This window comes from Onychostruthus taczanowskii, unplaced genomic scaffold (genome assembly GCF_017590055.1).
Source record: "Onychostruthus taczanowskii isolate IOZ18803 unplaced genomic scaffold, ASM1759005v1 scaffold9, whole genome shotgun sequence".
Lineage (NCBI taxonomy): Eukaryota > Metazoa > Chordata > Aves > Passeriformes > Passeridae > Onychostruthus > Onychostruthus taczanowskii.
The window spans coordinates 13,950,232-13,976,733 of NW_024506993.1; the positions used below are offsets into that span (position 1 = coordinate 13,950,232).

At 42.7% G+C, this 26,502-nt stretch overlaps 1 protein-coding gene across 2 annotated transcripts; it reads left to right on the top strand.

The window, feature by feature from the left end:
* The first annotated feature begins 3,788 nt into the window (after positions 1–3,788).
* Positions 3,789–25,910, top strand: TKT (transketolase). Of its 2 annotated transcripts, XM_041425843.1 has the most exons (15): positions 4,014–4,120; positions 7,031–7,751; positions 8,853–8,970; positions 10,310–10,423; positions 11,063–11,160; positions 12,782–12,973; positions 13,785–13,903; positions 14,790–14,983; positions 15,513–15,677; positions 16,293–16,449; positions 20,765–20,895; positions 21,943–22,026; positions 22,199–22,292; positions 23,871–23,993; positions 25,616–25,910. In XM_041425843.1, exons 2-15 carry the CDS (start codon positions 7,723–7,725, stop codon positions 25,801–25,803), a joined length of 1,806 nt encoding a protein of 601 aa, XP_041281777.1. In that variant the 5' UTR covers positions 4,014–4,120; positions 7,031–7,722; the 3' UTR covers positions 25,804–25,910. The 2 variants fall into 2 exon arrangements, with proteins under 2 accessions (XP_041281776.1, XP_041281777.1); XM_041425842.1 differs by lacking the exon at positions 7,031–7,751 and having other exon boundaries at positions 3,789–4,120.
* The last annotated feature ends 592 nt before the right edge of the window (positions 25,911–26,502 follow it).

A 26,502-nucleotide genomic window follows, 5' to 3' on the forward strand; every position in this document is an offset into this window, starting at 1 on the left:
TCCATTTTAGTAGGCTATCATTTCTCTTTGCCACTATCCATGATTTGAGTAGACCAGTAACAGCCTGGCAATACTCACCTCTTAATCACACTGTATAGACAGAAAATAGGGAGTAAATTAATTTGTTGGAAGCAAAAACTTAGCATAGAAATTACTTCATTGTTTTCATGATACCTGCTTCCATTTTGATCTTTTTCTCCTGTGTTTGTAAATACTACCAGCCATCCAGAAAGATGAAGTAGCCATATCTCTAAAAAAAGCTTTTAATTTCCTGGTGCAAATGTATTTGTCTGTTTTTTGAAATTTGTTTTCTGCAGCTGAAATTGGGTGCACAGCCATGTTTTCTTAATGTATCTTTGGTCAATACAAAATACTGTGGAGTTTGGCATCATAAATGTGATTTCACTTATGCTTGGCCTCATTTGAAGAATTTACTTTATGCACCTCTTCTAAACCACAGATTAGAGAAGACCAAATTATCCTGCCTAACCTCACTCAGCTGACATGGCTAACTGTGTGTCAGTGAGATGATGGTCAAGCCAAATGTCAACATCTGTCTAAAGAACAATGTTTAAACAGCAGGAGTGATAGAAAAAGTGTCATTCCCTTCCTCAGCACAGCCAGTATTTTAACAGCTGCTCTCCAACCAGTGAGCATGGTACAGAGCTCAAGCTAATAAATGCTGCTGTGCTGCTAAATGGTTCTGTGCCTTTGACTACATCAGCAGGGAGGAGATTCCAGTAGAGCAGGTCTATGGAGCACATGACAAAGTGCTGAGGACTCCCCATCTGCACTATAAGGGAGTCTGAATTCTGCTGCAGACTGGCTCTGGTCTGTCCTGTTGAACTGAATGCTCATTAACAGCTGGGATGCATTAGCTGCTTTCTCAGACTGAATCTTCTGTTTCGTCTTTATTTGAAAGGAATCCAGTTCATGAGCTGTGGGACTGCTTGGCAGAGAAAGCCAGAGCAGAGTGAGCAAGGGACAATCAGGAAACTTGATCTGAAATGGTCACTCAGTGGTGGCTGTCTTAGTCTTACTTTTTGACCACATGGCTGCAGACAGGATCAAGCGTGCTGTTGCCTTGAGAAGGCTGACAGGTTGTGGAAAGGATGCAAGAATGGACAGAGGAGAAGAGGAAAAGCTGTGCAACATGCTCGGAGAAGTTGGTCACCCTCGCTCTACAACATTCATTTGATTTTAGGCCTATTTGTGGCAATGGCATAACCAGATTCTGAGCAGGATATTTGCTGGTGTGTAGCATGTGCAAGGCTCAGTTAAGGATCTTGTACTGGGAACTTAGGTTTGAATTTTCTGTAACCTCACCAACAGTTAAGATAGATTTTATAGTTTAAAATCTGGAAAACAAGAGGAAAAAATCAGAATTTCTCATAGATGCTACTTGTAACTCTTCAGATCTTTCATATTCCCCTACTGACAATATTCCTCAGGGCATCAGAGCTCCAGGAGGACAAAAGAAGTCCTTATCTTGTACCAAAGTGGATTTTAACAGGAATATTGTGGGAAAACTGCTGTTAAGAATGGCTGTTGATTGTCTCCACCGTGTCTGGCAGTCCTGTTTCTGTTTCCTCAGCTAGGATCTCTGTGGTATGATTTCCTGCACAAGTAGCTGCTTTCTGGCTATCAAAGCTATGTGTTACTTCATTTCCAAGCTGCTGTTTAAACATAGTGGGTTACAAGGTGAACAAGGTGTCTCTGTACCCTGAGAGGAAACCTGCACAACGAAAGTGCATTAACACCCTCATTGTTTGCCCTTTGCTCTGCCACTGAAAGCTCTTGGCATTACAGCCCATGTCTTCAGAGTTCCTAAATTGAAACCAAGGCTTGTGTGATTCTCATCAGGCTCTACCCTATCCCGATTTTATTGTCCATATAATTTCAAAGTGTATTACTGAAATTAAAATATTTTGGTAACTGCTTTTGCAGAAAGAAAAAAAAAAAACAACCTAAAACAAACAAAAAACCAAACAAACAAAAAAACCCCACCACAGGTAGTAGGCCTACCCTTCCCAATTATTTGAAGGTTGAGTATGTACTGGAGCAGAGCAAATGGCAGTTGCAGCAGTTAACCTTTGTATAGTGCTCTCCAGAACAACCTCTGCACTTTGCTACTGTCAAGTCTGGGTTTTGGCTCCATTTTATCCCTCCTGGCCTATTTCCAGTCTAGTTTTTTTCTGAATATTTTTATTTAAAGGATTTTCAAGAAGACAACTGATGAAACAGTTTAAGAAAACAGTTAAGGTAAGGGAGTGGTGTCTGCTTTTATTTCTTCTAATAAATTGGTTAGTTTATGGAAAAAAAGTTTTATCATACCTTGCTAAGAGTTTCACAAGCTACTTCCTACTGGCAGTTTACCAAGTGAGCATGGCTGAGTGCTCTGTACATGGAGGTGGTTTCCTTTGTTTCTGAAACTCAAAGTCTGCAGAGCCTTGAAGGTGAAGGTATAGGGTTTTCAATGGGAGTGGTTCAGTGTCTTCTGGAAGTAGATGATTATAGCATTAGTTCACTACATGTAACTAGGATATTTTCAAATCAATACAATACAGTTTCTAGAACAAACTACCCGTGGAGAGAACACTGAAATACAGGAGTGCAGTGCAGGAATACCAGGTTGAATGAACAAGATGTGTGGTATCTTAGAATGATACAATCATCAAGGTTCAAAGACACCTTTAAGATTGTCAATTCCAACATTCAACCTAGCACTGCTGCTTATTTGTCATTGTTGTCTGATTAGCCTTTTTTGTTGTTGTTTCTAGATTGTGACTTCTAGTGCTGTTTGAGCTTTCTAGAACAAATATGAAATATTTTACTTGCCTACTGAAATCTAGCATTAATGTCATAGTGTTCAGAATTGCTAGAGAAAATGTACTGGCTGATTGATGGCTGGTAAAGTCAATATTTTATGCAAAAGTCTCTGTGTTCATCCAAATTTTTAAGATATGTTATGGAGATATGAATTATATCCTGACAGGAAGCCACATGGGGCATGTCTGCTACTGCTTCTCCTGTGTGGAAGAACCAGGTTACTGTTAAGCTGTGGGATACTGTAACATTCTTTTAGACACAGGAACAGACTGGGGTGGAGACCAACAGCTTTATGGAGCAGGGGCTGGATCAGGCATGTCAAGAGAGGGGTGATCCTGGGCCCTAGTGAGGACACCTGGAGATCTCTGTCCAGTTCTGGCTCCTCAGTACAAGACAGACAAGGCACCGCTGGAGAGGAACAGCGGAGGCCACAAAGATGAGGGATCTGGAGCATCTCTTGTGAGGAGAGACTGTGGGAGCTGGGCCTGTTTATTCTGGGGAAGACTGAGGGGACCTCATGAATTCATATAAACATCTCAAAGACAGCTGCCAAGAGGATGGTGCCAGACTCCTTCCAGTGGTGCCCACCAACAGGACAGCAGCAATGGCCAAAACTAAACCACAAAAAATTCCACTTCAACATGAGAGAACTTCTTTACGCTGAGGGGGGTAGAGCACTGGAACAGCTGCCCAGGGAAGGCGTGGAGTCCCCCTCTTTGCGGACACTCCAAACCCACCCGGACCCGTTCGTGTGCACCTGCCTTGGGTGACCCAGCCTTGGCAGGGGGGGTGATCTCCACAGCTCCCTTCCAGCCTGCCCACGGCTGTGATTTCCCGAGCGATGGCGAGCACGGAGCACAGCCGCCTCGCCCTCAGCGCCGCCTCCCCGCGCGCCGCGGAAATGGCGCCCGCGGGAGGAGCCGGGGCCGCCGCGGGGCCGCGCAGAGCGGGAGCGGGAACGGGCCCGGCCAGGCCCAGCCCGCGGGCGGCAGGGAGGGAGGGAGGATGGAGGGAGCCGGCCTCTCCTCTCTCCGCCCCCTCGCTCCTCTCCCCTCCCCCGCGCTCCTCTCTCCGCCCCAGCGCTCGGCCCTGGTGAGCCGTGCCGCCGCTTCGCAAAGCCCGTCCTCAGACCGGCTCCAGCCGCCGCCGCCCGAGAGCCGCCGCAGCCCTCCCGCGTCGCCCACATGGAGGATTACCACAAACCCGACCAGCAGACGCTGCAGGCGCTGAAGGACACGGCCAACCGGCTCCGCATCGGCTCCATTAAGGCCACGACCGCGGCCGGCTCCGGGTGAGTGAGGGAGGCGGGCGTGCAGCGACCCAGCCCCGGCCGCACACCAGAGCCGCGCTCCCGCATCCCGGGGCTGCATCCGGCCTGGGGATGCTGCTGGGAGGGGCCGTGCGGGCTCCCGCTGCCCGGAGACGCTCCGGTGCCCCGGGGCAGAGCCCCCGGTGCCGGTCCGCTTCCCGCCCGCGGTGCGGGGGTGCCGCGGGCCCGGCCGTGCCGCCGCGGGAGCGCTGGGGCGGCGTGCGCGGGGATGGGCAGCGGGCAGGGCCGGCCCCGGCGGAGCCCCGGCACCCCCGGCGCTGAGGGATGCGGAGCGGCACGTGTGGAAATGGCGGCCGGGGGCTCCGCGGGCTGAGCCCGCCAGGGCCCGGCCACGTCGGTCGCCGGTGCCGGCGGGTGTTGTGACTGGGAGAGAGGCCGGGAATGCTAAGTTGGGGCACGACTGGAAACCAAAGAATTTGTGCCCGAGGCGCAAGCGGCTTCTTTTTCATTGCGTGCCCGTCAGTTGGAACTAATTCTGCACAGAATTTCAAGTGAGCCCAAGTGGGATTATCTGTGCAATGCCCGCGGTCTCCAATGGGCAGTTTATTCAGGCCTCTGGACAGGATTTAGTGTGGGCTCTGATGTGTGCAGATTCCAGGGTTATCCTTTCTTTGATCGTGCTTTACCTATGGAAAAAAAAAAAAAATCTGCAAACAATCTGCTTTTAGTAATGTAAAATTAAAGCCTTTTTTTCTGCTTGAAAAATATATCAATGCTTCCATATAAAGTGCTGGGCTTTTTTTTACACATATCACGTCTTGTTGCAATTTCCTCCTTTGACCCCCTTTGAAGCTAGCTGCAGTGTTTAGGAAAAAAAATCTGAATGAATCCCTTGGATGCTGAGGTTTGTGTGAAGAAGGGTGATGTGCAAAATATTATAAAGCTTCTTTGAATTGCCTTCCAGTCCCCACCCTGTGCCTGGCATGAGCTCCCTCACATGGCTCTCGAAGCTGAACTTTACTCGTTCCGTTTGCAGACAGCAAATGAAAGCGCTGCTGTTGTTCTTCCCGTGGAATGGGGTGGTGGACGCGGGAAACCTCTCAGCGAGTCAGAGCAGTGCCGTTGTACAAATCTGTCTTGTTGGGTCCAGTCTGGAGAGACAAGTATGGCGTACCCAACAACTGCCCTTTTAGTTCTTGATTTGTTTCAAGCTGCAGTGTACTGTATTGCACAAGTCTGTGTGAGTGTGTGAATTGAAAACGGTGCTTTGTAAGGCTTGGGCTTCTGCATTCAGTAAGTATTTTAAGCAAGCCACAGGGATGCATGGTATCAGTTGTCTCATCAACAGATACAATTATTTCTCTGTTTTGTCTAATGTGCTGTTAAAGAATAAGGATCATACTACAGCCTCTGTTTCTCTTCCTCGGTCCATGAAATTCACCAGTAAAACCATTCTCACCATACTGATGAAGAAATAGTAAAAGTAGTTTTACTCAAGCTTTTTATTCCCTGGTTCATCTGTGCTACAATACTGAGTCCTTCTAGCACAAAGGCATTTCAGTAATCCCTCTGGTTTATTCTGCCACTGGAGTTGTGTAGTCTGAAATTATTACACAACCTGATAACAAGCAGATTATGGAAGATGGGCTCTTAAGAGAAGATTCTGTTGATAAGTAATATATTTTCTTAATAAGATTTGGTTGCCAAGATGATGGTGTAGTAATATGCCCAAAAGACATTCAGTCTGTTGTGGAGTTAGGCAAAGCATGTACATTTCCAAAGCAGCTGTGCATTATGAATGTTTTCTAAAAACTGAGACAGTGTGCTTTGCTTAAATTGCTGCTGTTCACTGAGGATGGGAAAAGATGTTTGAATGCAAGTTAAGTTTAAATAGAAGCTTACAGTTAGTTAAAAATGTGAATTGTCATGATGGCTTTGACTTTGTTAAGGAAATACATGTTTGTTAAAGGTGTAGCTTGTAAAAACTGGAGGAAATTCTTGCAATAGAAGCACTTCAGAAGAAATAGGACCTGCCTACTACTTTCAAGGAAGTCATTTCTGTGAACTGTGGCATGTATTGCAACACAAATGGTGGTGTGGTAGATATATCACACCAGTTCTTGCAGTCTTCTTTTACCTGCTGTTAAAGTAAGTACTGTCTTTGCCTGGACAAGACCTAACTCAGTCTGATCCTGAAGTTGCTCAAACACATCACTTTGAGTATTTCATCAGCTGGAGTGGAAAAATTCAGTGAACTGGAAAAAAAATTTTGTGCTCAAAATTACTTACGTGGGCAAAAAATTTGATTAGGTTAGTTATAAAGATTGAACATACTTGCTTTGGGGTGTGGAAGAGTTTTTTCTTTTAGATAAGTAGTGCACACATTGCCATTGAAATGAGTAGAGTCTCTGCTATAGCTGATAATAACTTTTTCTAGTTTTGAAACAGTGTCTTGGCTTCCTAGGGCAGGATGGATACATTCTTAAAAGTGGAAGTTGCAAGAGTTTCTTAAGAGGCAGTTTGTTTCATAAGATGTGATGTGATCACTTGTTGCAGATGATTTTTTCTTCAGTTTTTTGGTTTTGACTCAGTGTTCCATTTTAGCTTTCCACTGCTATCCTTTGAAATGTGTGGAGGCATGCAGATGGAACAAATATCAATTGATGCACAGTAATAAAAAACCCTACAAAACTAACTTGCAGCAATCATTTTACCCTTGTTTTGTGTGGATCCAGGATTTTGGTGTTCTAGTGTAGTTTGGGTTGGTCTCCTACTGAAGGACTGTATTTCAAAGTTAGGGGTTTTTTTGTTAATTCTGATAGTAGAAATTCATTTAATTAACCTGTAGCTTTAACAAGATGTTTTTCCAATTTTCAGGTAATTCATTAAATGTTTCTACTTTTTTTTTATTTCCACATGCTACCATTTTAGGTGGTTTAAAACTTTTTTAATCAAGACCAGGAGTTCATAGAAGTATGGTTAAGTATAAAGTTAATAAAATTAAAGGAATGAAAGCTTTAAACAAGCATGTAAGGCTTATTGATTAACTCAAATACATAAATATTTACTAATATGTTTGAACCATGGTTTAAAGCTAATTCTCTTGGTTCCCTGTGTGTGAGTACTTACTAAGGGATGGACACTAACCATAAGTTGTATTCTGCTAGTGTTTTGCATGTTTTTATTCTCTTATTACAGTTATGTTGGGGATGTTGGGTGGGAAGGTTTATTACTATCAAAAGAAAATATTCTGATTAAAGTTCTAGTGAAAGTGTTGTCTAATCCTAACATGCATGGTAAATGTACATGTAGGAAACAAAAGTGACACTTTCGTAGTCAGTTTGTCCTGTTTTACAAGTAGGATCAAATATTTGAAGAATAGCCTGCTAAAGATGAAAAGTAAATGTTGGCAGAAGAGGAAGTGAGAAGAAACTGCTTTTTCAACCTCCTCACTACTCATCATCCGCTTTCCTGTACTTCAGTAGCAATGGCTGATGTCAAGAATTATGTTTACATCAGTAAAATCTGAAAAATGCTATTTTCCATATTCAATAAAGATGTTTAAAGAGTCTCCTTACCCTTTCAAACTTTATGGCAAGTGAAAAGCCAAGGCTGGTACTCCCATGTGGTCAAGTGGTGCCACCCATTCCAGGTGCATAAGAATTACAGTAATTATTATGTAAATTGCAGTAATCTAGATAAATAAAAGTAATTCTGTGCCCTTCTATTGCACTTTGAATGAAATATTTACCTTGTAGTGGAATAACTCCAATTTGCTACTTGCATAACCTCTTCACCTAACTTTATATTCACTTGGTACTTTATGGCACAGTTGCCTGTGAAATGGGCCTGTGTATTCCTGAGGCAAGTTACAGTTGAGTATGAATTCATGCTCCTGTTATCCCAGACAATTCAATGGGAGAGACTATACCAGATACTTGAAAATGTTTGATAAACCAACTCACACAATATTTCAAACTTGCAAAGATGTAAATGTAGAAAATGATAGTTCCCCTCTTAGCCAAAGATTAAGCAATTTAGTATTTTACAACATGTATCTGGGTGTTTACTGGAGACAGTAAATTTCCATATCCAGTTTCAGTAGAAGATGAAAACAAGAATTGCATTGTTTAATGTCCTCTTTAGAAATCAGAGTTCTTACTCTGTCAGCTCTAATGTGGTACAATGAAATGGTTCCTAAGTTATACTATTATAAATGTTCCAGAACTCTCTGCAGAAGTTAATCTTGCATTAGCCATCCCTGCATGTGCATCAGAGCCTGAACAAGTCCTGATGCCATGCTTTTAATTTCTCCACTCAGCGAGTGGCTCCAGTTCTGTGGAAAGCTGTCCTTGTTTCCTGTGCATTGGTGTGAATTTCTGCCACCAGATAAACCAGTGGACTCTGATTTCAGGCCCAGGCTGACACAGCCTGTGTCTGACTGTCCTGTGCTTCAGCCACCCCTTCAGGTGGTGGTCCTTGGCATGGAGAAGAAGGGAGACCTCTAAAAAACAAGTCCTTGAGCTGTCAGCAGGCTCTTGATTGAACATCCATTTCAACCAGATCAGAGGCTCCCTTTGTCTCAAAGTATTTGGTTGGCACTGAGGGAACAGCACAGGAGTGGGAGATCAGACACTTCGGATTTGTGTATTTTAATGCTGAGGAGTTTGGGTCTGATGAAGTGGTATTTTAAAGATGCAGTCCTGAGCAAACAATAACACAAGTGGTAATTTTGGCTCTTCTTGACTTGTAGCCACCCTACATCATGTTGCAGTGCAGCAGAGATTATGTCTGTGCTGTTTTTCCATACCATGAGGTACAAAGTGCAAGACCCCAGAAACGCCAGCAACGACCGGTTTGTTCTTTCAAAGGTAAATAAATAATTAGTGATTTGCTGTCCTGTTACAGTCTGCTAGCAAAGAGCTGTCTGTCTGTAGATTTAATTGACTTCTCTTCTTTGACTTGTGTTTACATACACTTACATCTGCAGAGAAGTCCGTTGGAAATACTTGAGAGCCTGGAATTTGTCTGCTTCGGAAAGAAAGAAGCTGGCTAAATTAAGTTGCAGCATAACTTAAAAACAGTTTTAAAAGGGTGTTTGTAATGTGTCCTGATAAGTCTTAACTCCACTATATTAAGTTGTTGTAATGTTAAATAATAAGTATTATATTGTCTATACAATCTATCAGGATGCAATAAGTTCTGTTTTATTTTTCTAACGAGGCAGTTGCAGTTGGCTTTTGTGCTCTCTTGTTAAATGCAGCCCTGCTGTTCTGCCTGCAGCCATGTCACAGTGGGCACTAATTCCTGCCAGCTTCTCAGGGAGCATTGCATGAAACAGGGCAGGTTAGTGAGCAGTTTGTAGTTTGCATTCCTACTGTGCCAGTATGGTACTAAAGTCACTGTTACTGCAGCCACTGTGGGTCAGAAAACACTTAAACCCCAGTCTGTGCTGGCTGTTAGTGCTTCTGTCCCCTTTTACATTTGTCCTTGCAAATCATGGGGATATATTGTTCATATGACATAAAGGCAGGTGAGGGGCCTTCAGAAAATGTAAAACATGGCCAGTGAGGTAAAACATGGCAGATGAAGTGCTGCAGTGATGCACATTCCATCTTTGAGTCAGAATTCCTCAAGTGGTGGCTCGCAGAGCCCATGGTGAATGTCCTTGTGCTGGATGTAACTGTTGGCATTTCTGGTGGCCACTCTGAAAGGAGGAATTGAGTGAGAAGCAAGCAGTTGATGCTGAGGTGGTGAAGCACTGAGAGTCACTTCCTCATGTTTACTTTAGCTCTCTAATTAATCAGTGTGTCTGTCCAGAGTAGCTAAATGGCTTCAAACCTCTGCATGCTCTTTTGACCCCTGATGACTCCAGGAGTGGAAGATCACTGCTCCACAAAGGTCTGAGCGTACAAAGCTTAAAACTTTGCCTGTTGTCACTCACTGCATTCAACCCTGAGTACACTGATGTTGAAGGAAGCTCTAGTGAGATAACACTGCTCATCCTGCTGGGGTGCTGTAAGCAGGATGGTGGGGAACTTGGAAACAAGCATCAGTGTGGATGTGTGCATTGTAAAACTGTTTAATAACTCCATGTCTTCCTGATGGGCACAAGAACCTGATTTCAGTGTTTGTCAGCTTTGTAGAGTTTGTCCTGGTAGTTGGGAATGTGAAACTTGTGTTTTGTTTACAATTTCTGTTTCTCTCCAGGGTCATGCAGCACCAATTTTATATTCTGTTTGGGCAGAGGCTGGCTTTCTACAAGAAGCAGAATTACTGAACTTGAGGAAAATTGATTCTGTCCTAGAAGGACACCCAGTGCCAGTGAGTGCTCATAATCTTTGATACGAAATATGTTTCTGTGAAAAAGCATATGTATTTCACAGCAATTTTGGTTGCTAGCTATTCAGTACAGGAAAGATAAAGACTTCTAAGGATGATGGCATTTATGGCTTCACAACTGAATTTGAACTGTATTTGAATGTATGAGAATGTAGAAATGACCTTTTTTGTTGTAGTAAAGTTCCCCTACAGCCCTGCATGGCAGTATTTTCCATTTCATAAATGCTTAGGTAAAGTTCCATCCAAGCTTCACTTGTCCTTTAAGCAGCTTTGAGGTATTTCAAGAGTTTACACCCACTTTGGCCACTTCATTGGTCTTTCCATTCCCAGACAGTTGTTTCAATTGATTCTTTTCTACACAAGATCATCAGTTCTTAACTGTTGCCATCCAAAGCATAGCTGAGAAATTCCCTTCCCTCTCAGAGTGCCCAGTTAGCTTGTGACAGTCATCATGAAGGAAATCTGCATTGCAGGGAGATCAGGGGTTCAAGATTTAGAGGGACTTCCCCATTGTTATGGCTGAGAAGCTGCATTTTGGTGTATGTTGAACCATCTTCTAGCACTGGAAATTAGGTCCTCTATTTCATAACTATAAAATAATTGTGGCCTTTTTATTCTCAGAGACAAGCCTTCACTGATGTGGCTACTGGATCCCTTGGGCAGGGTCTTGGTGCTGCTTGTGGAATGGCATACACTGGCAAATTCTTTGACAGAGCCAGGTAATTCCATTTTAATACTTCATGGTTACAGGCATTCAATGGGAAAATTTTGTTAAATTAGATGGATGGATAGATAGAGAGACAGATAGATTGATTCTCTTTATTCAATCCCAAATCTGATTTCAAATTTAGGTTTTAAATGATAGATAATTACAAAGCTGTTGCCAGTGAAACTACCAAGGGTTTAAAGATTAGCAACAATTAGTGCATATGTGTGTTTCTTTTGTAACCTGACAGCATTGCAAGCTGATGTTCCTGAACAGAGAAGACAGGGAGTTGTTGGAGGAGCCTCTAACTTCCAGAGAGTAACTGATATCCATTTTGAGACTGGATGTGTCCCTTTAGAAGGAAAGTGCAAGCTGGAGAGGTCTGTTCAAAGTCAGATGACAAATAATGGAGAACGTTGGATAAGGAACCATTATGGTCAATAATAGCATAATTGAATCATAAAGTAGGGCTCCAAAATGTTATCAGAAAGGCACTCAACTCCACAGAGACAAAAATGACTGCTCCTGCCATTGGTTCTGTGCACAAGAAAAGATGTCTAAAGGCAAATCTGTATGAGGAGGAAAATAGCCTGATGTGGTTGATATATTTTATTTGACAGTTCTAGTACATCTGAGCATAGGCTGCCCAGTTAATGTGTCCTACACTTCACTAGCTTGAAATCATTTCTGTGAAAGATGACTTGCTGATTTTAATTGAGTTTAGCAGATGCTACGTGTGGAAAAAATCTAACTAGTGCTTACATGACAAAAGGAAAAGGTGGTCTTGCGTGCAGCACTGGGGAGCAGCTTAAGTGCAAGGAGTTCACATTTAGCTGAAGGCAGGTAGGAATCAGATTCAAAAGTCTCTTATAGCTTCGTGTTGACTAAAAAAAATCACTGACAGCCATCTCAATTATTTTGTTTTAAAATTATATATTTGATGAAGAATAATTTACTTTTTTTTTTTAAATTTTAGTGGGTAATAAACATTTACAAAGTTTTTTTGTCCAGAAGAAGAGTGGTAGTAAAAGACAAATGCTGTGGCTGAATTTGGTAGAGATGAGGCAGTACTCCTGCTAACTGAGTTTTACCTAAATAAAGGGCTTCAGTGGCTGGAGAAATAGTCTACAAAGTCATATAATGTTGGTTATCTTTTTACTGAACTCTGAATTTGTTATGCAGTATGCTTTAATCCATAGCTGAGTTCATCCAAATTTAGAGTTTCCTGAAATTAATTCCTGTTGTTGTCCTTCCAGAGGGTCTATGGGAGGAAAGAGGAAGCAGAGGTAACTGTCCCTGCATTGTTCAGGATCTTGCTGAGTCACAGTGACAGTGTTCAATGGGCTTGTTCAGTCAAGCCTTGCAGTGGGAGGCTTAAGACTTGATTTTTTTGAGACAAAGGTTTGGAAAGGAGTGCAGTATTTCTCATCTTATTTTTGCAACGGCTCATAACTATTTTAATTTGATTTGTCTAAGGTTACGTAACTTTAGCTGAGGTGAATGCATTGAACAATGGGAATTGAGTTTGGGATAGAAAAATGAATTGAATTCTTACTATGAATTATTGGAGGAGTTTTAATTTAAGAGTGCTTACACATCAAACCTAATTTATTTTCATTTTTAATTTCTTCTAGCTATCGAGTGTACTGTCTGCTTGGAGATGGAGAGTTATCTGAAGGCTCTGTTTGGGAGGCAATGGCCTTTGCTGGCTTTTACAAGCTTGATAATCTTGTTGCTATATTTGATATTAATCGTCTTGGACAAAGTGACCCTGCTCCTCTGCAGCATCACGTTGAAATCTACCAGAAACGCTGCGAGGCCTTTGGGTATGTGAGTGGGAGAAGCTCAGGATAATCTCTCCTTTGAAAATGTATGTTCTATTTGCTTCTCAGAATTGTTCAAGTGAGATTTCAGCTCTAAAGGATTCCATCAGCAAGGAAGATGGTCTTTCATAATGCCTGATATTCATCAACTTTATGGCTGCAGCAGGAATATTGAAAGTGGCAAAATTGGTTGGTTTTGAGGAAAAATAAGGGCTGCTTGCACAGATAAATCTGTTAGGGGTCTTAAAACTGTTTTGAACACATCAAATTCAGATTTTATAACTGTGACCACATGTCCTATTATAGCAAGTAGATCAGAAAAAAAACAGCACGGAAAGTAAGAGAATTCTTTGTGTATTGCCTTTCATTTAGTTTCACATTTCTATGCAGATGCAAAGTCCATGCTAAAAAAATGTCAGATACAATAGAAACCAAATTATGACTGAGTGTTTTGGGTTTTTTTAATCAACGTCTATTGTCAGTTTTCATCTTATTTCTAGATGTTTGATTTGCTCTTGTGGTTAAAAATGGCCATTATGTTTGAAGAAATGTAGGATAACTTAGTTATCTGTGAGCTGTGAATTTTATTCATAGTTGTTGATCCCCCTGTGACTCATTTTGCATTATAAAAAAGCAGCTGTGCTATTTTTTATAGTCTCAAATAAATGCTAGTTCGTGTTTCTGGCATACTTTGGGTCTCTTAAAAAGACACTGCACTGGAATGAAGTTAGTATTTGTTATTGTTATTGCTGACTACCAGAGTGTGTCACATGCTAAAACCCTTTAGAAACAGTTGATCTGTTTGTGTTCTTAGCTGGCATGCCATCATCGTGGATGGACACAGTGTGGAGGAGCTTTGCAAAGCCTTTGGCCAGGCCAAACATCAGCCAACAGCCATCATTGCAAAGACTTTTAAAGGCAAAGGCATATCAGGTAATAAAACAATTCTTGCTTTGCATACACACATAGATAGGATGTACACCTAATGCTGCAGTGCAGGTACTTGCACATCTGAGCAACAGCATGCAGAAGGTCTTTGACCCTCTGTACCTCAGCATCATTATTGCTGAGAATTTGGTTTGGCCCTATCAAGTGAGACGTGTGCCAGCTATGCAGTGTTCTGTCCATGGGATGGAGCAAATGCACACTCAGTGTGTCAAGGGTTGCCATGATTCCCTTTAGCCACAGCTTTTAGCAGCACTCTGAGCTTGCCTTTCTGACCAGACAAATATTAATAACAGCAGTGAATATCTTCATTCCTTTTCATTGAGTAAGCAAGCAAAGGTCATTATTTGCAGGGACTGAAGGAAAAGCAGTAAATCAGCCAGAGAGGTGATTTGGCTGTTAGTGCCGGGTGCACAGATAAGAGTCATCAGAAGCTATTAAAATCAAGCTGTAAAATATCAGATCTTGTTTGAATTGGACACCTTGGTTAACTGTTGTTTCAAACTTATCTGAGTTTGTTTAAATAGAACGGTTGAAATTTCATGGGAAATGTTCACACTGATTTACTGGTTGCTTCCTGCCACACTTAGGTCTGTTAGGGGCAAATTTACAAATAATTTCAGTAGAAGGTGCTGGGATTTTGTCACAAGTTTGGATTATATGTAATTTGATTATGTAAAATTCATGCTATTTCTTTAAATATGTCTGTCTTAATGCAGTTGAATACTCCTGTAATTGTTCAAGGAATTTCTTCCTTGGAAGAAAATACTGGACTGTCATACTCCAGTGCACTTTCATCTGGGTAAAATCTGAAGATAAAAACCTAAATTGTTTTTATACTTTTCTTACTTGTAATGTGACTTTAAATACACAGGTGTTGAAGATAAGGAAAGCTGGCATGGAAAGCCCCTTCCAAAAAATATGGCTGAGCAGGTCATTCAGGAAATAGATGACAGAATCCAGAACAAGAAAAAGCTTTCTCCAGCCCTTCCAGAAGAAGATGCACCTATAGTAAATATTAGAAACATTAAGATGCCATCTCCACCAACTTACAAAGTGGGAGAAAAGGTATCCCCTTCTTTTTCACTGATGGTCAGGTATTTCAGTGTGAGACTGTTTAACAGGATGGCAGGAGTTTTTGTGTTATCCCTTGCCCCAGGTGCAACTACCCACCTCTTCTCAGTAGGCAGACACCTATTTCTGTGGTGTGACAGTCAACTTGCTGGGTATTGAAAGGGTATATAAATATATTAAAATATGGAGATTTAAATCACCTTTCTTCATTTCATTATCATTATCAATTTTCTAAACTACTTTATGTGCCTTTGAAATTGAAGAAACTCCTTGAGGTTCAGTGAATTTCCAATTTGGAAATCAAGGTTTTAAACATTTCCTAGCCAGATTGGGGGGGAATTGCCAATTTCAACACCGATGTATTTTCTAATGCTTCGTTGTGGGTTTGTTTACTCTTCTGTGTGTCACCATTCTCATATGTACTTTTGATACTGCTATCATTTGAAAACAATAAAACAGGAACAAGAAAAAGCCTCTAGAAAGCAGCAAGTTACAGCAGCCCTGGTGTGTTTTCCTTTTGCAGTGGGCCACCCGCAAGGCTTACGGGGTTGCGCTTGCAAAACTGGGCCACGCCAACGATCGAGTGATTGCTCTGGATGGCGACACAAAGAACTCCACCTTCTCAGAGCTCTTCAAGAAGGAACATCCCAGTCGCTACATTGAGTGCTACATTGCTGAGCAGAACATGGTAACTGCTCCTTGGGTTTACTGAAAGATTAGTATGACCATTCAGTGTGAGTCCCCTTACAGTGGGCATCTAATACTTGTTTTTCAAATAAATGTGTGGTAATTGTAGCAAAAACCAACTTGGGAACCTTGTTCTAATTTCCATTTTGGTAAAGAAGGGCCCCTTTTTACAAATAACAAGTCCAAATAACACAGGTAAATCCATTCCCTCTTACTAATGATGATTTTTGTCTTCTGGAGATAGCAAGACCATGTCCATTGGACTGAGAACATAAGCCTTTGATCCAGGAGAAGAAAGAGAGGGATAAGTCTTAAAAATCTTTGAATGGCTGCTTTAAGCAGATAAAGAAAAGAAGCTGCCAGTAAGAGTCAACAATGACAGCTAGCAGTTGAAGCATGGAGCAGAGGAGATGCAGGAGAATAGATACTGGGAGGGTGAGTTGCCTCCTTTCCTTTCTGGAAATGCCAGCAATTAGAAGCAGGCCTAAACAGAGATTTTTAATCTGCGCTGAGAGCTTCTTGCTAAATTTTTAGGGCAAGAAATCCCACAGATGATGTCCTGGAAACCACTGATAAATGAGGAATTCACTGTTCTTATCCAATGTCCCTCTTTCAGGTGAGCATTGCAGTTGGTTGTGCCACTCGTGACAGGACCGTTGCTTTTGCCAGCACCTTTGCCACCTTCTTCTCGCGGGCGTTCGACCAGATCCGCATGGCTGCCATCTCCGACAGCAACATCAACCTCTGCGGCTCCCACTGCGGCGTTTCCATCGGTAAGGGCGCCCACGGCGTCCCAGCAGCACTCCCCATCCACTCACAGATGGAGCCTGCTCCGTGGAGGCAAGCTGTACTGTAGCTGGGATGGTGTAACAGTGGCAGCAGTGATAGGACGAAGTCATATTTGCAAGTCCATTTCTGTTGTGTTTAGAAAGAATGAGAAAAATTTCAAGCTGTCTTCGGCTTGTTTTTCCTCTTTGGTCTGATGAAAATAGGACTTTTCCCTACAAGCTTTCCTACTGTACAAGTAAAGACTGATATAAAGGGATTGGACTGAAACTGAGAGGTTCAGGTTCCATTTCATCTTTGCAGTTGATGAAAAAAAGAGATTCTCTCTCTGGAGAGAATAATCATGTGCTTACTGTGCCGTTGTTTCCCATTCTCTTAAATGAGAAAATAATGATACTGTTCTTGCACAGATGCTCTTGTCCATCAATCTCAAAAACAGTTTAGAGAACACACATTTGAAATAATTACTTCAATTTATCCCAGTATTTTTCACTACTGAAATTGTTAATATGGTCATTAAAAAAATCCAGAATCTCTTACCAATGAAACAGGAACTGTGAAGCTGTAACATAATTCAGAAAATTGAATAATAGAAAGTTTTGGTTGGAAAGATCTTAAAGGTCATCTCCTTCCAACACCTCCCACTAGACCATGTTGCTCAAAGTGAGGCAGGACTTACCCTTGGCTGTCTTGAATCACCTTCTTCTCCCCATGTGCCTTAGTACAGCTTCTAGCAGGATCTGTTCTGGGATCTTTCCAGGCACAGAGTGATAGTTGGTAGTTCCCAGCATTCTCTCTTTCCCCCTTTTTAAAACTGGGTGCAGTGTTTCCCTTTTTCCAGTCACTGGGGACTCCACCTGGTGCTGCTGTGACTTTTCATGGGGAGTGTCTTGGCAGCTACCTCAGCCAATTCCCCAGGACTCTGAGATGCATCTGGTCAGCTCCTGTGGATTCTTGTATGTTGAAGTTCCTCAGGAGGTCACGAGCCTGATCTGTTGTGCTTTAATCCCAGCTGGACACCAAGTACCACTCAGCCACTCACACACTCCCTGTCCCTGCAATGGGACTGGGAGGAGAATCAGAAAAAAACTTGTAAGTTAACTGCTCCTACTACTAATAATAATTGTAATTATAAAAATAAACTCTGAAAAACAAGCACAATACAATTTCTCAACACTCACTGACCAATGCCCAGCCTGTCCCTAAGCTGTGGTCAGCCCCTTCCAGCCAACCTCCCCCCAGGTTTGTATGCTGAGCATGGCATTCTGTGGTTTGGAATGTCCTTGTGTCCAGCTTGGGCCAGCTGTCTGGGCCATGTTCCCTCCCAGCTTTTTGTCCATCTCCTCACTGGCAGAGGATGAGGACACTGAGAAGTCCTTGATTTAGGATAACTCCACACAGCAACAATCAAAACATTGGTGTGTTATCAACAGCATTCTCATCCTAAATCAAAAACTCTCCACTGTATCAGCTAAGAAAAAATGAACTATCCCAGCCAAACCCAGGATGTCTTACAGCAGAAGGAACTTTGCTTGTCCAGTTCCTGTCCTGCAGTCCATCCACCTGAGAGGTGTGGGAAAGGGTTTGCCAGTGGAGACCAAGGCAGCAGAGCCAGCACATCTCAGTCCAGCTGGCTGAGGGTCCTCACCAGCAGAGCCTTCTGTGGTCTTGCCTTCCCCCTGTAACTGTTTGGAACATGGCAGATCATAGTGGGTTGGCTTTGGTTTGAAGGAGGAAGGGAATTTAATTTTTTACATGACCCATGAAAACAGGAACAGACTTGCATACCAAGAAGAAAAATGCAAGTAGACATTCATGCTTGAAAAACTAGTAGGTATTTCTAGGGAAAGTGAAAGAGAGAGAGAGAGCTGACAGGGGTAGTAAATTAAGGTTCACTGCATACATCAGTTTTTCAGTTGATTTAATAGTTTTGGAATTTTTTTTTCATTTAAAACAAAATATTTAATTTGATCTGTAATATTGGTAAATATTTAAAGATGCTTCCTAAACACATGTAATCTCATCCCAAACCTCATACTTACCTTGTAGCAGTATAGTTCTCTGGAGCAAAGACTATGTAGTGTGTATCAGATTGTGGCCTTTGTGTGTAATTAAGGGAGAAATTCTATCACAAGCCTCTTATTAAAATCAGTCCTTCCACCTTCAGACTTTTAGCAAGCACGGTGTTGATGTAAAAGCTGATTTAGGAAGATAAAACTCTTTTGGGTTACCCGAATTGTCTCCTAGAACTACACTTCCAAGTTTCAATTTTCAGCACATGAAATGTTCTGCTGGGAGCTGTGACTGTGAAGTGCAGACTTGGATTTATAAAGTTGTTTGAGGTACAAATCTCATTCAAGCCTCAACTTGATTTTCCAAAAAGAATTTCAACCCAAAGTTTTGCAACTTATATGAAGAGTTATAAAGAAAGTTATTCAGATAAATCCTTTAGCAGTTAAAAAATTCAATTTTAAATGAAAGGGTATGAATGAAGCATACTTCCTGTTAGAACTTTGGGCCTGCATGGGATTCCAAATCTGCATGGAATTCAATCCAATCTGGATCTGTGATGAAAATTGAAGTTTTATGTATGCAGTTCTAGGCAGACCTGGACTTCTGCTGCACTGAAATTTGAACCATTAAATTTATGAGAAATAGCTATCACAATGACCTTCTGGACTTGTTCACTCCCAGACCAATAGTTGCTGATGGACCAAAACATTAAATAAGTTTAAGGTCATAAGAGAATAATGGAAAAATCTGTATTTTTCAAACTGAACATATAGGAAAAGAAATCATAGTGTACATGTGTCAGGAATAGAAATATCAAATATTTAGACTGTTTTATATCCTGGACATATTAAATATTTACTTCTTTTATTAAGCTATAAATGTAGGTTTTGCAGATGTAATTGAGAATTATGCTCTCATTTGATCTGTGGTATTCCAAAACCGTATAAATTGAGATTTTCATAAAGACTTGGGGCCAGACTCAACTTGGTGCTGGTCTGTAAGTTACTTTGAATTGAATTGAGGAGCTTTGAATGTTGGTGGTATTGGCACCACCATAGCAAAAGCAGGACTAACATGAGTAACTCTCTACCTTGGATAAGATCCAGATTCAGGATATTAAAATTATCACCTGATAATTTTATTCTTCATCATTTCATTTTCTTTCTATGCCTTCATTGTGTGAGTGCATTTTAGGAAAGGAAAATGCCCACTGAATCCCTCTCATTCAGAGTACACACATTTAGAAACTGTGATGTTGAGAGGGTTTCTTCATGTGATGATTGAAAGCTGAGACACTTCCTTTTCCTGATCTGTGCTTACTTTATTAGTAATGTGCAGTGGCAGAGTTCAATGATTGATCTCTTTAACATGTTTAAAGTTCTTCAGAATTTTGTGCTGCTCTTAGGAAAATATTCTCCTCCTTCCTCGCGAACTCGTCCTTCTTGAATAACAGGTAGTGGTTGCATGTGGGAAGGCTCTTGGCCCTGCTGCTGCAGGCTGTGACACGAGTGGATCCAGAGCTGTGTGCATGGCTGCTTTGGAGCAGTGCCATTCCCAAAGCTCCGTTACATAAGGTCACTGGGGGCGGGGGGTGTTGTGGTGGTTGTTTCTTTAACCGTGGAAAATCCTGGCACCCAGCACGTGTCCTGGCTAACGATTCCTTTTCACAGATCTGCGGTTTGTGCCATGAGGCGCTTGAGTTGTTCAGTTAACAACACAGATGCCCTATTGCTCCTTCAAAGACTGTTTTCCAGCATTAAAAAATACATACATACCCTTCATTTAATCTTGAAATCAGCCTAAGAATTTGAGAGTAGTTGTACCAATTGCACTCTCCATTTCTGATGGGACACATGCAATTCTCTTTTCACATTTCCAGCAGTTTAAATCTGGAGGAATATTTATTGACAAGTATAAATTTTGTCTCAGCACATGTAAATCCAAAAATGTTCAGATATCTTGTGACCCTCTTTCTGTATCTGTGCCCTTCCTATTTGGTTGTATTCCTTTTGTGTTGTTTTATTGTTATACTTTATTTCCTATTTTTTCTTTTTAATCCCAGTTCTCTTTCTTTTTAGTCTCTTTCTATCCTTATTTACTGTTTAGATGGTTCCAAGTTTAAGGAGAAGATGATTCTTTTCTCAAGCAGGTAGACTTGCATGTCGTGTGTATGCCTGATTTTATCCTTTTCTCCTTTTTTGCCTGGTTTATGTTGAACCTTACTTCTGTATTGAGTGGTTGTCAAAAATGTGCCCTTGCTCTTTTGTAACCCTGCTTTGATTCTTTCAGGTGAGGATGGGCCATCTCAGATGGGGCTGGAGGATCTGTGCATGTTCCGGGCTATTCCCAACTCCACTGTGTTTTACCCCAGTGATGCTGTAGCCACTGAAAAAGCAGTGGAAATAGCTGCCAACACCAAGGTTTGCATCATAATATTTCTGAGCCAGAGAATAATTCTGTCTTTTGTACTACTCTTGTTGCTTCTGGCATGTTTCTTGCATGTCTCTACCCACGTAAATTCTTCCCGAGGCTCCAGTGCGGCAGTGGGATGTTTTCTTTCCAAGGAAAGGTTGCAGACATTCTGTCCAGGCTAGTGCAGAATGAACAAATCTTGAATGCTGTGGGCCAGATTTGGGGAGATGGAAATGCTTACACAAAAGTGCAGTTTGAATCTGTATTGAATTAGAGTAAGTGTAGGTCTTTAGCAAACCTAAAAGCTCTCTCCTAGCTCCTTATCTCTGGGGTCAAACTTGAAGCTGGATACAGAAAGATAAATCTCTGTATTGAGGATTTTGATCATCTCCTTGATCTGTATTTTCCTCGGATGTCATACCAGCTTTTCTTGAGAAAGGAGCAAATGACCTGAAAAAATTCAATCTTGCTACTTCAGGTTTTCAGTGAAGGAATGTGGAAATTTGGTGCGCAACTAATATGATGAGTGGTTTGTGGAAAAAAAAGATGAGAGATGGGGAAAGGAGTGGGAAGAAGAGATTAAAGTACAAGTTTGCTACTTCTTCTGGAAAGGCATCTGAACTTTAACTGATGGAAAGCCTTATTCCTTGCTTTCAACCCAGCATTCTTCTCTAACTTAAAATTGACAGAGTAAAAGTTGCACATGTATGGTAAGGTTCTAAGAGTCTAATTAACTCAAGTAGGATTCTCCATTTCCACAAGAGAACAAAAGAGAGATAAGTATCTTGGAAACAGAGAGGAAATTGTAAGTTATCAGTGTGCCTTAAGAGGAGGTGAAGTGTTTTGCACTGTTTGAAGCAACCAGCTGTCACGAAGGACTAATGGGAATTGGTGGGGCAGAGTTTACTTGTAGGAACCAGAGGCAACATAGGAGGGTGAATATCAGACAAATAGAAGAAGTCATCTTGCTGTATTTTTTTTTCATAGGATTTATCAACTAGAATGTCAACACTTTTCTGTTTTCCTAACTTCTAACATGTTTGCCTCGGAAACAGGGCATTTGTTTCATCAGAACTAGTCGTCCTGAAAACCCTGTCATTTACAACAACAATGAGGACTTCCATATTGGACAGGCAAAGGTAAATACTGCACAGATAAACAGAATCAGAAAAATATGCAGTGTTCCTTTTGTAAAAGCCCTTTTCCCTCTAAAGTGTTGCAAAGATTTGATCTTTTCATTAAAATCTTTAGAAATGTTAAAAAAACCAGTAAGATTAAGTGTTAAAAACACATGGACATGTTTTCTTGCAGGTGGTTTTGAAGAGTAAGGATGACCAAGTGACTGTGATTGGAGCAGGAGTCACTCTGCATGAAGCACTGGCTGCAGCAGAGCAGCTGAGAAAAGGTGGGGCTTTTTTCCTTTTTGTCATGTAACACAGAAAAAAAATCAATACCAGTCAGCCTAACTGCTCACCCTTTGTACTGGTAAACATTAATGACATTGTTCAGACAGGTAGTCAGGCACCTGTTAGCTGAAACAGTACCACACAGCACGCAGCTGCCAGTCTTGCCTAACGGAGGGGGTTTTAGTTGGCTTAGCAGCATTAGTAGCCATGAAAATTGACAACAGATCACACAGGGTCTCCTTAGAATTGCTGATCTGTGGTAGTGCCCTGTGGGCAGAGGCTTGGGGACACTGTGTGAGAAGCAGGAGTGGCACCTGGTCAGGTACAGCACAATGGGCTGCAAACAGGCTGGGGCCAGGTCCCAAACCACAGCCTGTCACCTGTGTGTGCCCATGGCACCTGGCCCTGGGTTGGGCTCTGCTGACCTGGGTTCCTTTGGATGCAGCAACTCTGAACCAGTGTGGGAGGGACACAAATCTATGGCAGTGCTCAAGTCACTGACATCTCACAGCAAGGGTAACCCTTCAATGAAACAAGAGAAAGAAACCATCAAAAACCCATCTGTGAGTCAGGAGCCTCTCCCCAGGAAGAGATTACAAATAGCAGGAGATAATACAGTAATGCTGCCTTGGCTTTTGGGCAGCTTTGTGTGCAGCCTCTGGGTGCACTGATACTTTGTCATGACCTCAAGTCACCAGGCTTAGGACATTTTGAAGGTGGTATTTTCAGAACCATTGTTATTTTTCTACACTTAACGTGCTTTACAATGCTCTGCTGGTCTTGAAGTCTGTGTAATCACCTCTGAAAAGATAATCCCATAGTACAGAGTCAGGGTCTAATGCCTAAAATGTATTGGCCACTGAAGAGCCTTCAGTCACAAAACTGACAATAGGGCCTCTTCATGTGTAGGAGTCAGCCCAGTGTTCAGCCAGCCAGGATCAGAGACACCCTCACATAATTGCTATTCTTTATAAACAATTGCCATTTGTGTTCAGCTTTAATGAGCCTTATGAGGGCAGGGCGGATCTGGGTTTGGTGCCAACCATCCTTAAGGGTGCCCTGGTAGGGCTGGGCAGCTCAGATAGGCACACCTGAGAGGTGGCAGCCTGCAGTGGAGAAAGAATTCAGAATGCCTACACACCAAAGAATCAGGTGGAAATTGCACTTGGCTTGACAATAAAGGTAAAATAAAGGTCTGGGGAAAAAATGACAATTGACAGCCTGAGTTAGGAGGATTTCTCTGGTGTCTGGATTCTCTCTTACCTGGGGAAAGCCAGTTAGATTACTTTTTTAGTGATGAATGCTCCTGGTAACCTTGAGTCCCTCATCCAAGTCTCCTCCATCATGTCTGTGAATAAATGGATATCACTATTCCACGAGATGCATGGAGAAAGAATGCATGTAGAAATTAGGGCTGGCTGGGTTCTGTGGTAGATGAGCCATGGGTACAGGTACCTGAGAGTTCATGTGGGCACTTCTCGTAATGGTCTAGGAGATCACAGCCATTGCCTGTACCACTGGCATTGTCTTGCATGTTGCAATTCATTGTTACAAATCATTTTCATTTATTTATGCAGAGAAGATCTACATCCGTGTGATTGATCCCTTCACTATAAAGCCCCTGGATAAGAAGACAATACTTGAAAGTGCAAGAGCAACCAAGGGCAGAATCATCACTGTTGAGGACCATTACCATGAAGGTGAGGAGGGTCTGGGAGGTCACAGCTTTCAGAGGCTGGAAGCTCCCAGCTTCTGACCTGACAGAAGAGTATGAGACCTGATGCTGTCATCCCATGAAAGCAAAAGCAAGATTTCAGGCTTTTTGGGTGCTGTTAGGATTACAAAGTGACACTGAGGGTTGAAAGGTTCCAAAGATTTAAGGGGTAATCAGGGCTGCCTTTCTAATTAACTTGGCCCTGTGTGCCCTTTGTGTGCTTGGTCCAAGTGAAGTCTGGATTCATTTGTGCCCAGTGAAATTGTAAATTCCTGCTGTGCTGCAGGGGCTCTGTTCAGAGTGTTCTCTGAACGGCTGTACAGGAGCTTCTCTGGAGGTGTGGAATTGCAAGAGAGACCATTGCTGTGCAGGACACATTATTCCATGTGTCCAAAAGCTTGGCTCCAGGTTGCTTGAAATCAGATGGTTTGGGCAGTTTCCACAGTTTTTCCACAGTTACTCTGGGATTTTTCCCAGAGATTTTTTTTTTCTATTTTTCCCAGTTACTCTGGGATAAATTCCTCCCTTTTTCTTCTCCACCACCCTATATATCTACTAACAGAAATTAGTAGATGTAGTTATGAGAATATTATCTTAAATTAAGGTGAGCATCACTTGCCAGGTACCTGAAGTGAGCTGGTTCTACCCCAAGTGCTGGATACACCATGTTTTGTCCCAGACTGTGGATGGTGATAGATCCCTGAACCTCATCATCTTCTAGCTCAGTGTTCAGCTCTGGACAAGTATTTTACTGCAGGTTTGCAAGACAGCAGAGTGTTAACTGTGAGGTGCTGAACAGGGGCTTTGTGCTGGCACGGTGCTCCGTGGTGCAGGCAGGGCAGGAGTCTGTGCTTGCAGGCCCATCACACTGAGCTCACCAGCTGCATCCACAGAGTTACATCTGGCTGCAGGCTCAGTTTGGTTAAATCCCACCACACCTGGAGCTGTGGGCAGCCCTGTGATCCTGCATACACTCTCTGAAGGGTAGCACTAAGGTGTCTCTTCTACCAGGTCTCGCAGCACATGCTTTTGACACAAGTCCTGTTTTCTTCTTCCCTAGTACTTCTGCTTCCAGTGTCTCTCCTGCCTCCATGCAGTTCCAGTTGCAGCCTTTGTCGCTGTGACTGATAGTGAGTCAGAGCTGAGCTCTGAGCAAAGGTTGTGAATACATTACATAACCAGAGAGGTGCCTAGCAGCACGTACAGGCACTGTGAAAAGATGGAGCTCTGAAGTGCTGCTGAGATTGGTTGGAATTTCAGCACGTAAAGTACACTTGTAAATGCTCTTCAGTCAAAGTGTATTTTTAAACCTGGTTCCTGGTGGCTGATGCCGAGGTGGTGAGAGCTTGCTGACAGTCCTGTGCCCTTGAGAGGCAGGTGTGTCCTGCTGCTTATGGCTGAGTACTTCAGAAATGGCAGCCTGCTTGTCCTCAGAACGCCTTTTACACGGGACAGGGTTTTCAGTTCGCAGCTGGCCCGCTCAGACATGTGTGATTGGTGTTTTCCTGAGGCTGGGAATGGCGGCTGTAGGTTGCAGGCCCCACACACACAGTGTGGGCGTTCCTGCTGGGACGCTCCGTCAGTGCCGTGTCTGCGCTCTCTCCACAGGTGGCATCGGCGAAGCCGTGTGTGCCGCTGTCGTGGGCGAGCCCGGTGTCACCGTCACTCGCCTGGCTGTGTCCCACGTGCCCCGCAGCGGGAAGCCGGCTGAGCTGCTGAGGATGTTTGGCATTGACAAGGATGCCATCATGCAGGCGGTGAGGGCGGCCGTGTCCAAGTCCAGGAACGCGGAGTAGATCGGAGCATCTCGTGCTGTGTAACGGAAGAGCTGCGTTCGGAGAGGTTAAGGCAAGCAAAGGTGCTTTATGTAGAGAGTTCTAATAAAAATACCAGCTTAAAAAACCTTCTGGGGTTTCATCTCTTCTTTTGTCTGTGGGGTTTGGTGTTGGGGGGGCAATACCTGCATATTTAGAGCCCCTCCTGTCTGCATTGCCCCCAGCCATTTAAAACCAAAGGCAAGGAGGAAGTACCCAGTGTGCTGGGCGATGCCAAAGTGGAATGAGATGTTCCAGGTCCTGGGGAGCCAACAGGGAGGTGAGGCCCAGCAGAGCCCTGGGCTGAATGGTAGTGCAGACAGCACAGGTGAAGGAAAAAAACTCCTCATAGGAGCTTGTAGTTTTGAGTGCTTGGCTGATGCTACAGCAAGAGTGATGCTGAGGACTAAAGGATCTGGAAGAAGAGCAGGAAATTGCCAGGTACTCAAGAGGATGCAGGTCAATGTGTAAGTTGCTTTTTTGTTGAGAGCTGACTTTTCTCATTGGACCTACTGTTCATGTCACATGGTGGGATGCATTTGATGACTTTTTAAAAAATGTTTTGCTGTTTTTAAATGTTTTGCTTATTTTACCCTTAAGCAGTTTCTGTTAAAATTAAAAATTTATGTTTACTGCAGAGTACCAAATTTAAAACATTACGTATTGAAACATGTTTCTCAT

Coding starts and splice junctions, on each gene's coding strand:
- TKT (XM_041425842.1), top strand. CDS start 4,014: ATGGAGGATTACCACAAACCCGACCAGCAGACGCTGCAGGCGCTGAAG. Junction 8,971..10,309: donor ACCGGTTTGTTCTTTCAAAG/GTAAATAAATAA, acceptor GTTTCTCTCCAG/GGTCATGCAGCACCAATTTT. Junction 10,424..11,062: donor TAGAAGGACACCCAGTGCCA/GTGAGTGCTCAT, acceptor TTTTATTCTCAG/AGACAAGCCTTCACTGATGT.